At 45.6% G+C, this 15,352-nt stretch overlaps 1 protein-coding gene across 6 annotated transcripts in view; it reads left to right on the top strand.

The window, feature by feature from the left end:
• LOC110505801 (MAX gene-associated protein) overlaps nucleotides 1-15,352 on the top strand; it is a 28,079-nt gene that overhangs the window by 10,125 nt on the left and 2,602 nt on the right. For 3 of the 6 annotated variants that reach the window (XM_036962974.1, XM_021585253.2, XM_036962973.1), the window contains exons 4-23: nucleotides 459-546; nucleotides 637-747; nucleotides 954-1,082; nucleotides 1,227-1,340; nucleotides 1,624-2,330; nucleotides 2,624-2,903; nucleotides 3,080-3,228; nucleotides 3,324-3,453; nucleotides 3,627-4,255; nucleotides 4,686-4,986; nucleotides 5,338-5,526; nucleotides 7,317-7,607; nucleotides 10,601-11,508; nucleotides 11,772-11,894; nucleotides 12,199-12,831; nucleotides 13,485-13,622; nucleotides 14,060-14,171; nucleotides 14,256-14,603; nucleotides 14,997-15,155; nucleotides 15,243-15,326. In XM_036962974.1, coding sequence (XP_036818869.1) covers nucleotides 459-546; nucleotides 637-747; nucleotides 954-1,082; nucleotides 1,227-1,340; nucleotides 1,624-2,330; nucleotides 2,624-2,903; nucleotides 3,080-3,228; nucleotides 3,324-3,453; nucleotides 3,627-4,255; nucleotides 4,686-4,986; nucleotides 5,338-5,526; nucleotides 7,317-7,607; nucleotides 10,601-11,508; nucleotides 11,772-11,894; nucleotides 12,199-12,831; nucleotides 13,485-13,622; nucleotides 14,060-14,171; nucleotides 14,256-14,603; nucleotides 14,997-15,155; nucleotides 15,243-15,326 — 5,623 coding nt within the window. The remainder of the gene's footprint in view (nucleotides 1-458; nucleotides 547-636; nucleotides 748-953; nucleotides 1,083-1,226; nucleotides 1,341-1,623; nucleotides 2,331-2,623; nucleotides 2,904-3,079; nucleotides 3,229-3,323; nucleotides 3,454-3,626; nucleotides 4,256-4,685; nucleotides 4,987-5,337; nucleotides 5,527-7,316; nucleotides 7,608-10,600; nucleotides 11,509-11,771; nucleotides 11,895-12,198; nucleotides 12,832-13,484; nucleotides 13,623-14,059; nucleotides 14,172-14,255; nucleotides 14,604-14,996; nucleotides 15,156-15,242; nucleotides 15,327-15,352) is intronic. The other 3 variants (XM_036962976.1, XM_036962975.1, XM_036962977.1) reach the window with 3 other exon arrangements.

The following is a 15,352-nucleotide window of genomic DNA, read 5'->3' as shown; positions in this document are numbered from 1 at the left end:
GACATAATTCCAAGGGCTGTTTACCCAGTGGCATCCTGCCAAATTGAGAGATCACGAGAGACGACGCACAAGACTCAATGCACACAGTCACTAACTGTTAACCCTTTGCTACTCCCAGACTGTTATGTGAAAGGTGTTCTGAGTGCCTTACGTATACCCCCTTCAAGTTAACTAATACCGTTACTTCATGGTATGCCACACCACCTGTTTTTCATTGGTTCTTATTTTAGGGGGAGGGAGATCTTTAACAAAGAAATCCTTATTTTGGTTATGTTTCTTACAGTCCACGGTTTATCCTAGGCTAAAAATTGCATTATGAAAAAAGTACAGCATATTATAAGCTGTGCAATAACACATCATAAGGGCTCATACATGTTCACAACAAGTAACAAAGCATTAGCTATATCCATTGGATTTAAGGAAAGTGTCATATTTAAATAAAGTCTTGTAAATTACAGGAAGCACTTGATGTCCACCTGGGAGAGCCTGCACTTTGTGAGACGACGACTGCGCAACCTCAGAAGCCCCCAGAGGCGACAGAGAAAGGTACAGAAAACAACCAATTTGATTCATCATGCTCCCAAGCTGCTGTTACCTGACACCTGTTAAAGCAGTTAAACTATTTGTCTCTTTCAGTTGGAGGACTAGAAACCACAGAGGAAAGAATAGTAGCTTTCGAGAAGGTTCTTTTGGGGGACCTAAAGGTTATGAGGCATCGACAGGTCATTCATCCTGTGTTGCAAGAAGGTAACACAAATAAATGTCTGTAAATGACAGCGTATATATTTTTTATTGTCAATAACTTCCTTGCACACTAGCATGTGACTCATGTCCCACTGTGATTTTCATGACAGTGATCATGTGATGTTTAATCTTACTCATGATGGTAGAATGCTTTAGTATGATGCATAGTCTATGCTTGAAGATTGCTTATCTGTCATCTGTGTTTGAAGTTGGACTGAAGATGAGTTTACTGGATCCCACTCTGGTCATTGACCTGCAGTACCTAGGTGTTTGTCTACCTCTACCCCCACCGTTTTTATGTCCAGAACCAAACTCTCCAGGGTTGGCATCTTCTCCAAGTTAGTAGTTATTTTATGTTGGAGTTTCTGTTTTGTTCAAATTGTCGAGTATATTTTTAAGTAACCTGTTAAGGGTTTTATTATGATAATTTAATACATTTTGAAAATAGCAATTGTTAATTGGTATACCTTTTTTTTCCCCAGGTGGTTCAGTCCCCTTTGTTTCCAGGACAGGCAAGACCACAGACTTCACCCAAATCAAAGGCTGGAGAGATAAGTTTGTCCCCTCGAACTCGCCATCATCCTCCAAGCCTGAAGGTAATATTTACATTAAAATCCTACATGTCTTCTCTGATTTGATAAGCAAATCCTCAAGACTCCATTCACATCAGCAGTTGTAACCTTTGACCTTGATTTTGTCTGAAATGTTGCGTGGTGCTTTAACGGTGGCAAAATCAGAGGGGACACGTTTTACCGCTGATGTTTTTACAAAGGCTTAACAGTAAAGAGCCTCAGCGATATCCCCTCTTGTGTTTTCTATACTATGTAGCCCTATACAATTTACTGTGTCGTGCGGATTCAAAATGTTTTTGCTTTAAAGGTTGCCCAAGTTCAGAAGTGGCCCCAAAGAACTTGTCGGCCTTCTGCAGTGACATGTTGGATGAGTACCTGGCTAACGAAGGTAAACTCATTGACGAGCGCGCTGCCAGTTTCACCCAGACCACCATCGTCACCCCTGTGGTCTACCAGCTACCCACCAAGAGCACCAGCTACGTCCGAACCCTAGACAGTGTGCTGAAGAAACGGGCACCGGCACTTTCTTCCACCTTTGTCCCACCATCCAAAAAACCCAGACTGCCCCCCACATCCAAAGGACTTAAAAAATCTGAGAAAAGGCAACAAAAACAACAATGTTCAAAGCAGAACAGAACTAAACTAACTTCTGCAACAACCCCAACACCATTGCCCACTGAGCCAAACCCGCTATTGATGGATCATGGCGCCCCCATCACCCACAATGACACAATTGAAACTATAAAAAGGAGACCTCCACCAGCCCATGACGCTCCTGTGTCCAGGCCAGAGGTAGAAGAGCCACCTCCCGCTGAACTGGCTCCTGTGGAAGAGGATGACTCGGACCCAGAGCCACAGCCTGCTGCCAAGACCAAGGTCGTGTTTCCTGGGCTGACCAAGGCCCTGCTCCGACAAAGGGATTTGGAGGACAGAGTTGTCTGGGAGAGCAAGCGCCGGACCTGCATCTCAAACGAGAGGGCGACGGTCGCCCTCACCTCCCACTTCACCTCAACGGTAAGATCATTTACACCTCTACACCATTACATCTGCTTATTAACTAATTTGTGTGGTCTCACATGAAGGAGCAAAGACGTGTTGTAGTACGTTTGTAGTTTCGATCTTGTTTTTAATAAGCTGATTTTGTGATTGTATTATACCAACTCTACGATGGTATCCCTGAGAAATGTGCCACGCTAGCACTAACAGCGCAGGGCTCCTCCCTGCCTCAATGCGTTCTGCCGGCTGGGCTGTGTGTGTGCCAGCCTGGCACAGAACCGTCATATTTTACTTCCCACTTTTCTCTTCAGGGCTTTGTTTGTGAGAACCCTACAGCTCCTATTAGGATCATAAAGCGCAGGGCTCCTCCCTGCCTCAAAGCGTTCTGCCGATTGGGCTGTGTGTGTGCCAGCCTGGCACAGGACCGTCGTATTATCCACTGTGGAAAGATTGAGTGCATCTTTGGCTGCAGCTGCCTCAGGCAGAAGGTGGTCGTCCTCAAGAACTTAGAAGGACCAGATTCTAATGCGTCAGAGGAGGGCCTGTCCAAGAAGCGGAGGAGAAAGTGGAAGAGAATGAGGATGGCATATAGTGAGTGTCCTCTAGTTTAGAAAACCGCAGAATAAAACATTGTTCTATGAACAGTAAAAAAAGTTTCCATATAAAACAATTTTGCTACACTACATTAGATTAGGTTAAATACGTCACGAAGTGTTTCCATCTTAATGTTGTAGAAAATGACATTTTGCATTAATTTCCAAATTCAGCTCTCAGGGAGGCTGAGACGGTATCAGAACCTGCTCCGCGTGTGAGAATGTTGTGGAGAAAGACGGATGGAGAGACGGACCCGGAGCCCATCCTCGCCCCAACACCGGTCTACCTACCACATCTTCCACTACAGGAAGAACCTTCAGTGGTGAGTCGTAAAAGGGTATCTATCTATCCATACGTGTTAGATATACCCCTGTAAAAAAATTTGATGTATATTCTCACCCCCTGCCTTTTCTAAAGGTGTATTTTTCTCCGGTGAGAGAGGAAGGCGGGACCATGACATGTGCCAGAGTGCGTGCGTTTCAAAGCAAGAGCACAAACCGACCTGAGGTCATTGACAATCACTGCAAACCAATAGACTCAGCACCAGGTAAGTTAAATGAGTCAAATTTGACCACATGATTTTTTATAACCCCAAACACCAGTGTCTGATAAATAAACTCTCAGACAGTCAGTGAAACACATCAGTAATTGGTTGCTTCCAAAAATCATAGCCTACCCTGAAATGCATTTCTAATGGCTGTTGACTTTCTCTTGATGTAGTGAACTCTTCCAGTATGTCAGAGAAGTCGTTGTCCTGCCATCGTCCCAAGTACACGGAGCCCTCCAAGCGCCTGGAGATTATGTCTAAGTGTAAGTGGAGGAGCCTGGCGGATAGGAACCTGGTGCTGAGAATTGTGTGTGAGCACATGGCCAAGGACCACCTCAGGAACCCCTTCTGGGTCAAAGGTTACCTTATAAAACCCGTGTCTCAAACCCTGAGAAATGATGGCGAAAGCTGCTCCACCCACTACAAGGTACTCATCTCTCAGGTCCCGAGACCGGACGGAGTGGAGGAGGAGAACGGTGAGGAGGAGGAGGAAAGGATGGGAGAGAAAGATGAAAAAGAACTAATGGAAGAGCAGAGAGAGGAGGATAAAGTGGAGGAAGTACCTGTCGTGGAGGAAGTACCTGTCGTGGAGGAAGTACCTGTCGTGGAGGAAGTACCTGTCGTGGAGGAAGTACCTGTCGTGGAGGAAGTACCTGTCGTGGAGGAAGTGGACAACAAGGCTGTGGGGCGTAGAAAGGATCTGAAATGGCAGGGCCTGCCTTTTTTAACAGGAATTTCTCCTGCTGGCCTCCTTACTGGCAACCTTAAGCTGCCAGAAATCTCAGACCAGAAATGTATCACGGTAAGCATTGTAATTACTTAGTTTCCCCCAATACAAATCCAATAATCAGTTCATTTTCCTTCTCTTATTGATGTGGAATGGCATCCTATTCCCTATGTAGTGCAAATAAAAAATACATGTTTTATGGTCACATGCACCGGATAAGTGCAGTAAAATGTGTTGTTTTACAGGGTCAGCCATAGTAGTACAGCGCCCCTGGAACAATTAGGGTTAAGTGCTTTGCTCAAGGGCACATTGACAGATTTCTCACCTTGTTGGCTCTGGTATTTGAACCAGCGACCACTGTAGTGCACAGGGCTCTGGTCAGAAGTAGTGCATTACATAGGGAATAGGGTGCCATTTGCGACTAACTCTATCTACCTCTGAGGACAGAGCTAGATAGAGACACACAGTCCATTGCTACCCAGTATTTCCCCCTGTGTGTTTTTAGGTGAATGGCAGGTCCTACCCCCATGCCAAGATACAACTGGGCATGATGGGAGCCATGCACCCAGCCAACCGTCTTGCTGCTTACCTCACGGGCAAGTTACGATGGCCTGCCTATCTAAAGCGGTCTATGGCGGCCTCCTCCTCCGTCCCATCACAAAAACACCCCTCAGAAACTCCTAAAGGTGCCACAGATACAAAGTCCTCTACAAGACAACCGGCCCAACTGGCAGCCACTCCTACCACCATGGTTACCACAAGTGTTCCCTCTACCACTCCAGTTGCTGCTGGCCCCAAGTTCATTGGTGAGAACCAGTCTTTGTAGTGTTTTTTTTAGCTTAGTTTATCATACTACTGTATTTTAATGTAAGTTTGTTGCGCTGAAATCTCCCTCCACCCCTCAGAGACATTAAATTCTGATTCATATAACTGAATAATGGTCAGTCCATTGTGAAAGACAAGTGTGGGAGACTGAACTGCTACCTCCATCTCTACTCCACAGTGACTAACCTGCCCCCCAGTGGGAAAGGTCTTCACACTCTTTGTAGTCAACCAGATCAGCTCCTCACAGCAGAGGCTGCCTGTAACTAGTGTTCCACCTCAGTTTCTGGGCAGTGTTCAGACACTAACTCTGCCCTCTTCCTCTCTGGTTGTAGTGAACCCAGGTGCCTGTCTTTCTCAGGGGGCTCAGATGGAGCAGAACACAGTGACTGCTGCTGTGCGGATTCAGGTTGTCACCATGGTCTACCCAACCAAAACACCTAATGTGAGGGGTGGCGCCGCAGCCCTGGTATCTGCAGTGTCTGTTAGCTCCAAGGCCCCCTCAGCACCAAGATATTCTACAGGTACACACCCAGTCAGTTCTGCACCACTGTAGCTGTAACTAGGCCAACCAGGTCATCCCATTACTCCTCAGCCTCCCACAGGCTAAGCCCTGGTCCTGTGGCCTGCCACTCTCATGCTCTGTTTGTGGTGGTGATCAATAAGCTTTCCCGGGACTGCAACGCAGAAGAAATATCAGCATGGCGCAGAGAAGCACGAGATTGAACTTCACTCAACTTTCTAGAGTTTTCCCCGTTAGTTAACACATCAACGTTTCCCTTTACTGTGGGAATTGTGATCGAATCAACTAAATATTAGCCACGTTCAAGGCAATATACAGAAACAAAACGAACTATGCAAGACTTCGTGCTTTTCAGCTAAAATGATTGTACAGAATTCTTGCCACCAACAAAATGTTGAATATTTGGGGCATACAATCATCGCAGCTCTGCAGATTTTGTTTTGAGGATACAGAATCAATAGACCATTTGTTTTGGTTGCAAAGAAACTGAAGATCTCGTGCAATGCTGTGTACTACTCCCTTCACAGAACAGTGCACTGACTAACCAGAATAGAAAGAGGAGTGGGAGGCCCCGGTGCATAGTTGAGCAAGAGGACAAGTACATTAGAGTGTGCTGAAGATGTTTAGCGGCTTCACTGCATAATTTTAAATATTCAATAAAAATAAAATAAAAACTATGCAAGACAGTATGAAAAATTAACTATGCAAGACAGTATGAAAAATTAACTATGCAAGAGGTTTTGTTGTAGGCAGAACACATTGGAGTAGGATTCTATATTGCATTGACAGGTACGACTCATACTCAACAGACTTGTGCGCCACTACCAATCAGTGCTGCAGTAGGCCTATATGCAAATAGACCATTGCCATATGGATCTGTGCCATTTACTTTGAACTGGACTGTGTTTACAGCATGAGCATGTCAGTAGATGTGCTTGTTTTGAGATCAAATAGAGAGCTACGTGTAGCAACATGGGGGAGTTATTGCTTCCTACAAGAGCACAAAATTTGTGCATTTGAAAAACGAGTCAGGTAAAGAGCTTTTTTTTTGTCTTGAAGGGACAGTGTTGTATTTTGAGACAGGCTTAAATAAGCTATGTAGCCAATAGGCAGAGGGTAGCATAATTTGTGTGATTCTCTGTAATATTGGTTTGAGGAGATGGTTCTTGCATCAAATAACACAACAACATTTTCAGTCACGTCCTTGACTTTAGGACAAGTGAATAAACAGGTTAATGTCAAGCCCAGCTTGGTTTTTCTTCTCAAAAGTCTCATGGAAAGTAGGTCTACATTGAATACCACACATTGGCTGCTACTGTAGGCTGATAGAACAGCTATTTCCATGTTAAAATGTTGTGGGATGCATTTTCTCCATTGTTTTTTGATGGTAGGTCACTCAGGTAGGCCTTAATTATGATCAAATAGCCACAGAAGCCTACTTGACCACTGTTAAAACTGTAACGAAAAGCTGTTACAGCCCCAGTGTTCACAGTAAACGTGCCGGAAGTTGCATAGAATTTTCACAACGTTCAAGTTTGAGCTCAGCAGACCAGTAGAAAAAATGAGAGGGAACATTGGTGGTGACCTTCATACTATAACCCCTGCCTGCCTATACCCTTCCCTGTCCATCTCATCCTGGGTTGATGCTGTGTCTCGTGCTTCACTGTCACACTGGCATCATCAGTGTGTGATGTGACATGAGGATTGGTGTTTTTTGGGGGGTTGAACGAAGTTTCATGGTTATGCCCATGTTTTCCATCATTAATGAAAAATCCCCCACTTTGTTTACAGGTGCAAACGTATCACCCCAAAATGCATCCCCCATCAGTGAAGTGGTTACCAGTCCCCCGATGCTCTCTGTCCCAGGGACAAGTACCTCTGTCAGAATGCTGTCTCCTCTCACATCCCTGACCCCTATCATGTCCCTGACCCCTCTCGCGTCGGGTCAGAGAATGGTGCTGCAGCCGGTAAGGAACACCTCAGCGAACACCCTATACAAGAACCCCAAGGGACAGCTGATCCAGCTGGTTGCCCTCAGCCAGCTGAAGGCCCTTAACCCCAACCTCGTCATGCACAACAAGGGTGAGTGTCTGACAGTTGATTATATTCATGCCAAGGCATTGCTGCTCTTTCACATGCATGACTGACTATGTTGATGACTATGTTATGAAACAATGACTTGGACATTTTAGGAAGACCGATCAAGGATTCCCATGTATAATAAGTAATCTCCAATGAATGAATGTTGCTTAAATACATACTGTTTTTGTTTAGTATGCAGTGTTTTAGGATACAGATGAAATAAGAAATGGACTTCAGAGGGTGGTGAAAGTGAACAGTGATGAGCTTGATGCTCCTTTCCAATAAATATTGAGGGTCTTATTCTGATGAAATGATGAATGATGCTTGGCTGCTGTTTGAGAAATACATTTTTTCCATAATAATCTCATGTAGGCCATACCCGCACTGTATCTGCAAGCTGTTGGCTAGAGTACGTGCCAATACCAGAGTGGGCACATTCACTATATACAGTCATGGCCAAAAGTTTTAAGAATGACACAAATATAAATTTTCACATCTGCTGCCTCAGTTTGTATGATGGTAATTTGCATATACTCCAGAATGTTATGAAGAGTGATCAGATGAATTGCAATTAATTGCAAAGTCCCTCTTTGCCATGCAAATGAACTGAATCCCCAAAAAACATTTCCACTGCATTTCAGCCCTGCCACAAAAGGACCAGCTGACATCATGTCAGTGATTCTCTCGTTAACACAGGTGTGAGTGTTGACGAGGAGAAGGCTGGAGATCACTCTGTCATGCTGATTGAGTTCGAATAACAGACTGGAAGCTTCAAAAGGAGGGTGGTGCTTGGAATCATCGTTTTTCCTCTGTCAATCATGGTTACCTGCAAGGAAACACGTGCTGTCATCATTGCTTTGCACAAAAGGGCTTCACGGGCAAGGATATTGCTGCCAGTAAGATTGCACCTAAATCTACCAGTTATTGGATCATCAAGAGAGCGGTTAAATTGTTGTGAAGAAGACTTCAGGGCGCCCAAGAAAGTCCAGCGAGCGCCAGGACCATCTCCTAAAGTTGATTCAGCTGCGGGATCGGGGCACCACCAATACAGAGCTTGCTCAGGAATGACAGCAGGCAGGTGTGAGTGCATCTGCACGCACAGTGAGGCGAAGACTTTTGGAGGATGGCCTGGTGTCAAGAAGGGCAGCAAAGAAGCCACTTCTCTCCAGGAAAAAAATCAGGGACAGACTGATATTCTGCAAAAGGTACAGGGATTGGACTACTGAGGACTGGGGTAAAGTCATTTTCTCTGATGAATCCCCTTTCCGATTGTTTGGGGCATCCGGCAAAAAAGCTTGTCCAGAGAAGACAAGGTGAGCGCTACCATTAGTCCTGTGTCATGCCAACAGTAAAGCATCCTGAGACCATTCATGTGTGGGGTTGCTTCTCAGCCAAGGGAGTGGGCTCACTCACAATTTCTTCTAAGAACACAGTCATGAATAAAGAATGGTACCAAGGGCCTCCCGGGTGGCGCAGTGGTTAAGGGCGCTGTACTGCAGTGCCAGCTGCACCACCAGAGACTCTGGGTTCGCGCCCAGGCTCTGTTTTTGACCGGCCGCAACCGGGAGGTCCGTGGGACGACGCACAATTGGCCTAGCGCTGTCCGGGTTAGGGAGGGTTTGGCCGGTAGGGATATCCTTGCACCAGCGCACCAGCAACTCCTGTGGCGGGCCGGGCGCAGTGCACGCTAGCCAAGGTTGCCAGGTGCGCGGTGTTTCCTCCGACACATTGGTGCGGCTGGCTTCCGGGTTTGATGCTGTGTTAAGAAGCAGTGCGGCTTGGTTGGGTTATGTGCGGCTTGGACGCGTGACTTTCTGGAGTTGTTGCGATGAGACAAGATGGATGGATGCATGGATACCATGAAATTGGGGAGAAAAGGAGGTAAAAAAACAAACAAATATATTTTCTTTTTTAAATTTAAATTTTAAATTTGTGAAAATTAACATCCTCCGAGAGCAACTTCTCCCAACCATCCAGGAACAGTTTGGTGACAAACAATGCCTTTTCCAGCGTGATGGAGCACCTTGCCATAAGGCAGAAGTGATAACTAAGTGGCTCAGGGAACTAAACATCAATATTTTGGGTCCATGGCCAGGAAAATCCTCAAGATGTGGGTGGACAAACAAAACCCCACAAATTCTGACAAACTCCAAGCATTGATTAGGCAAGAATGGGCTGCCATCAGTCAGGATGTGGCCCAGAAGTTAATTGACAGCATGCCAGGCAGAGGTCTTGAAAAAGAAGGGTCAACACTGCAAATATTGACTCTTTGCATCAGCTTCATGTAATTGTCAATAAAAAGCCTTTTACACTTATGAAATGCTTGTAATTATACTTCAGTATTCCATAGTAACATCTGACAAAAATATCTAAAGACACTGAAGCAGCAGACTTTTGTGAAAATTAATATTTGTCATTCTCAACTTTTGGCCACGACTGTACACAAAACATTTAGTGACAAAACCATCAGTAGATTTGAAAATCCGATTTAACCCTTTTTTCTCCCCAATTTTCGTGATATCCAATTGCGATCCAATTATGATCTTGTCTCATCGCAGCAATTCCCCAATGTGCCCGGGAGAGGCACGAGTCGAGTCATGCGTCCTCCAGAACATGACCCACCAAACCGCGCTCCTTAACACCTGCCCGCTTAACCTGGAAGCCAGCTGCACCAATGTGTCAGAGGAAACATCGTTCAACTGATGACCAAAGTCATCCTGCAGGTGCCCGGCCGCTAGAGCCCAATAACACAGCCTGGGATCGAACCCTGGTCTGTAGCGATGCCTCAAGCACTCCGATGCAGTCGGCAAGCCAACCTCAAGTTATTTTTATGTGCACTATGTCATTATGCACAGACGTTTATCCACAACAAGTCAATTTGATGGAAACATCTCTGATGGGAAAATGCGCATTTTAGAATATTCAGATGAAAATCTGTTGCAAATTGGATGGAAACCTAGCTACAGCTGAACTTTATTATTTTTTATTTTCAGGTGGGATGATCATTTTAACCATGCCTGAATGCTTGACCACCATGAACAGCTCCACCTCCTCTCTCACCACATTGGAGAGCAAGTGCCCTGGTAGCTGTGCTTCCACCATCAGTACTGTCCCCCTTGTCACTTTCCCAAAGACCCAGACTGCATCCAGCACCACTATCACCGCCCCTAAAACCACCCCTGGTTACGTTAGTCTCTCACCCACCGTGACAAATGGTGGGACGTACACCTTGGAGATTGTTCCTCAGACAGGCAACAAGGAGCCCATCATCATCAAGTGTCCGGCGGTGCCAGCCCAGGGCTCCTCCAAGGTGCTGCCTGTAGTAGGGTGTGTTACTGTGCTGCAGCCTCACCCGGAAACCACAGTAATTACTGTCAAATCCCCCACAAAAACGGTTAAGAACACAGGTGTCAAAGCTGACAATATCTCCACAGTGACCTCCAATGTAGATTCTAATGTAGTCTCTGAGGTGTGTAGTTGGATGCGGCCTTTCCAGAAAACCAAAACGCCTCCTAAATCCACAAAACCCCCTAAAGGACCCCAGTTTAAATTTATAAAAACTGATGCTATCTCCCCAGCTCACTGCAATTTAGACCCTAATATCCAGCCTGAGGTGGTTTTGGTGCTGCAGCCTCCCCCGAAACCCCCTATAACCCAGGTCACAACGACAGGGATCAAAGATAACACCTCCACAGCAGACTCCAATCTCCTTACTAAGATGGTTCATGTTGATGACCCCTACCAGACATGGACAGGAAGACCGAAGAGGAAGATGGTGGAGGATGAGTATGATTTGGATGATACGGATGAGGAAAGGGATGAGAAGACAGACAACTCATCTGACGAGACTGATTCTGACGATTCAAGTGTTAATAAAGAGGAGCTCATCGACGTCATCAGTGTAAGAACCCTTTTAACTTCATACAACATGTCTGTTTTGAGACTCTAGTTACCTAAATCTCATATTCTCTAGTTTTTAGACTAAACAGTAGTAGTCTGTTTCTTTCTTTCTTTGTTTGTCTATTTGTGTGGTCTGAGGTCTGAGTAATTTATGTGTAAACAGTCTGTTGTTCTGTACCTCAACGATAGCGCCATTGTGCCTTAGTTTTCATATTCAAGTCTCCAAGACTCCATGATAGAGCTTCATCCTGTTGCATTCTGTAGAAACAGCTGAAGCACAACGTGGACGAGAGGCATCGCCGTTTTGAGCTCCATGGGTGCTTCCAGCGGCTGAGAGAGACACTGAAACTTGACCAAAAAGCTGCAAAAGTGTATATCCTTAAAGAAGTAAGCACCTATAAAGGGATGGGTAACTTTTTCTTAACGTTTTTGTTTACTTTAACTTTATCCAAACCATTGTTCATTTTGTTCAATTTAATTATTCCTTTAATTAATGTGTGTCCAAAATGGCACCCTATTCCCTATATAGTGTACTACTTTTGATCAGAGCCCTATATAGGGAATAGGGTGCCATTTAGGACTCTATTTAGGACTATATTTTAATAATGTGGTCGGTCAGAGCTGTTCTTTGTTTTGTTGAAGCATCTGTCAATCGATTAAAAAGTTAACTAAAATAACTGTATGTTATCAGGCGACAGAGGAGATCCAAATCCTGACTACGAAACGTAACGACATGGAGAAGCTAAGGAGTTCACTGACCCTGGAGAGAGCAGCTTATGTCAAGAAGATGTCCCAGTTAACTGGTAATAATGGACACTGCTGTAACATTTCAGCATTCAAAAAACATTCAACCAACATCTTTCCCTCCACAGGAGAGTCTGAGAAGCAGATCCTGAGGAACATCCAGTATGTTTGTTCCCAGCAGAAGAGTGAGGAGCTACTCGTCAACAGGAATGTGGAAGGAGTTCCCAAAGACTCCTCTGCTGTCTCGTCCTCTTCAGCTGTCTTGACCTGCAGTGAGGCCAAGTCGAGACCAAGACCAAGGCACATGGGAGGAGTGACAGCAGAGGAGGAGGACAGGGAGGAGGTGATGGAGGTGGTAGACCTTCTGGAGGACACGGAGGAGGACAGGGAAGCAGTGATGGAGGTGGTAGACCTTCTGGAGGACACGGAGGAGGACAGGGAAGCGGTGATGGAGGTGGTGGACCTTCTGGAGGACACAGAGGAGGAGAAAACAGACAACTCATCGGACGAGACAGAGGATTCTGCCGATGACGACAACAACAAAAACAACAACGTTAAAGGGGACGTCATTAACATCCGTGTAAGAACTGTGAAACATTATAAACTGGGTGGTTCGAGTCCTGAATGCTGATTGTCTGTGGTATATTTAAGCAATAAGGCCCAAGGGGGTGTGGTGTATATGGCCAATATACCACGGCTAAGGGCTGTTCTTATGCACGATGCAACACGGAGTACCTGGACACAGCTCTTAGCCGTTGTATATTGGCCATATATCACAAGCCCCCGAGGTGCCTTACTGCTATTATAAACTGATTACAAATGTGATGTTTTGTCTTACCTGTGGTTTACCGTCTGATATACCGCGTCTGTCAGCCAATCAGCATTCAGGGCTCGAACCACCCAGCTTATAACAGATCGTATATCACGGGTATGACAAAACATGTATTTGTACTGCTCTAATTACATTGGTAACCAGTTTATAATAGCAATAAGGCACCTCGGGTTTGTGGTATATGGCCAATGTGCCCCGGCTAAGGGCTATTTCCAGGCACTCCTTGCGTCGTGCATAAGTACAGCCCTTAGCCGTAGTATATTGGCCAAATGCCACATCCCCTCGTCCCTTATTGCTTAATTATACAAAACAGTTTGGTTTCTGTCTATTAAAATCTATTCGTTTTCTCTTGAGAATCATGTTTTTCTTTGGTTTTTAACTATGACTCATCTGTCTTTCAGGATGTTGAAGAAATCGTAGAGGAGGAGGAGGCTGTAGACATTGAGAGTGTGGATGACAATGCACAGAAGAGCACCACTTCACAACTGAAGGCAAAATACGCTAAAGAAGTGGAAGGAGAAACAGGACCCAAATTAAGGGTATGTCCCCCCCTCGATGTTATTACAAAGACATAAACAACCTTTGAATGCCTTCCTTCAATTATGCAGTTCTGGGAGGTACGGTATGTCACAAACAAGGTCAATGAAATGGTCAGCTAAATATTACTGACTTGTTATTGGCCTTATGGGGCCTGGTCAAAACTTTTGCACTAGGGAATAGGGTGCCATTTGGGATGCACTCTTAGTCTTACCTTCCCGAGGATGAAAACATTAGTTGGTGCTGGGTCGCCATGTACTGAAGTGCAGCACAGCGTTGTCTCTTGTATGGGTTGTGCAAGTCCGAGTGCTAATGGTAACATTGAACCAAGAACACTGCAAATTATAACCATGGACAGTGAAATCACATCACAGCCATATTTGTATTTAGTAAAGAATCTCTTCAGGAAATATAAAGTACGGTCTCTGTTATTTAACAGGACCGAAAACAAGTCCTTGACCTGAGAAACAAATGCGAGCGCCTTGAAAAACTGAAGAGCGGGCTGACCAGGGAGAGAGCTGGTGATATTAAGAAAATCTCAAAGAAATCTGGTAATGGGCCTTACATTTCACCCCCCTTCTCTCGTCTCCTATTCGGTCTCCTTCCTATAACACTGGCCTGTGTTCTCTCAACAGGAAAGACAGAGAAGCTCATCATCAGGAAACTGCAGGACATCTCAACCAAACAGAAGGACATGGCGTTCAAAAGGAAGTGGAGAGGGCCGTCCTCATCGGTCTCACCCAATAAAACAATTTCACTCAGGAGCACTCGACAGCCTAAGCCAAAGTCCCTGGCCCCCAGCCTCAAGTTAAAGGTCGTAGCCACCCCAGTCCCCCACTCTGTCCCCCAAAAGCCTGCATCCCAACGACCCAAGACAAGTCCCATCACACCACCTTCCAGTAACCACCCCTCAACGTGGCGTTCGCCGCGTGAAAGGACCAGACCTAACATCCTGTCTGGCAGAAAAATACAGCCTGCCTCAGGTGAGCCCCCCGTCCCTCTGACCCTGTTACTGTATCAGCACCCAATGGGCCAGGTTGACTTCAATAAGACAGACTGCCCCAGGAGAGCCCCACGTCACTCTGACCCTGTTACTGTATCAGCACCCAATGGGCCAGGTTGACTTCAATAAGACAGACTGCCCCAGGTGAGCCTCCCGTCCCTCTTACCCTGTTACTGTATCAGCACCCAATGGGCCAGGTTGACTTCAATAAGACAGACTGCTCCAGGTGAGCCCCCCGTCCCTCTGACCCTGTTACTGTATCAGCACCCAATGGGCCAGGTTGACTTCAATAAGACAGACTGCTGGTCTAGAGACTGAACTTTCATGTGAAGAAATTAATCATTTAGATCCTTTTTTTCTGCCTCCCCAACAGATTCCCCACCAGTTCATGCTGGGTTTCTCCCTCCTCAAATGCTGTCTATAGTGGGTGGAGTGATCACATCTGAGCAGGTGATCGCCATGCAGTCTGCCCGTTCTCTGCTGCCTCGAGGACGGGTCAATGGAATCGAAATGCAACAGTCTCAAACACCAGGTAGGCTTGTCGTGACTCAAGGCACACTGCACTGACACATAGTTGCATTGAAATGTTTCCTGATTTGATTTGGATTTTTCTTTTTAGGTGTCGCTTCGGTCACCATCATTATCCCCTCAATGGCCGAACCCATTTCTCTCACTCCAACTTTTAATAACTGCAACAGGGGAGGTAACTTCCCACAGATGTTTTTACCG

The sequence above is a fragment of the Oncorhynchus mykiss genome, chromosome 25 (genome assembly GCF_013265735.2).
Source record: "Oncorhynchus mykiss isolate Arlee chromosome 25, USDA_OmykA_1.1, whole genome shotgun sequence".
Classification (NCBI taxonomy): Eukaryota; Metazoa; Chordata; class Actinopteri; order Salmoniformes; family Salmonidae; genus Oncorhynchus; species Oncorhynchus mykiss.
This window is presented reverse-complemented; position numbering and strand designations above follow the sequence as displayed.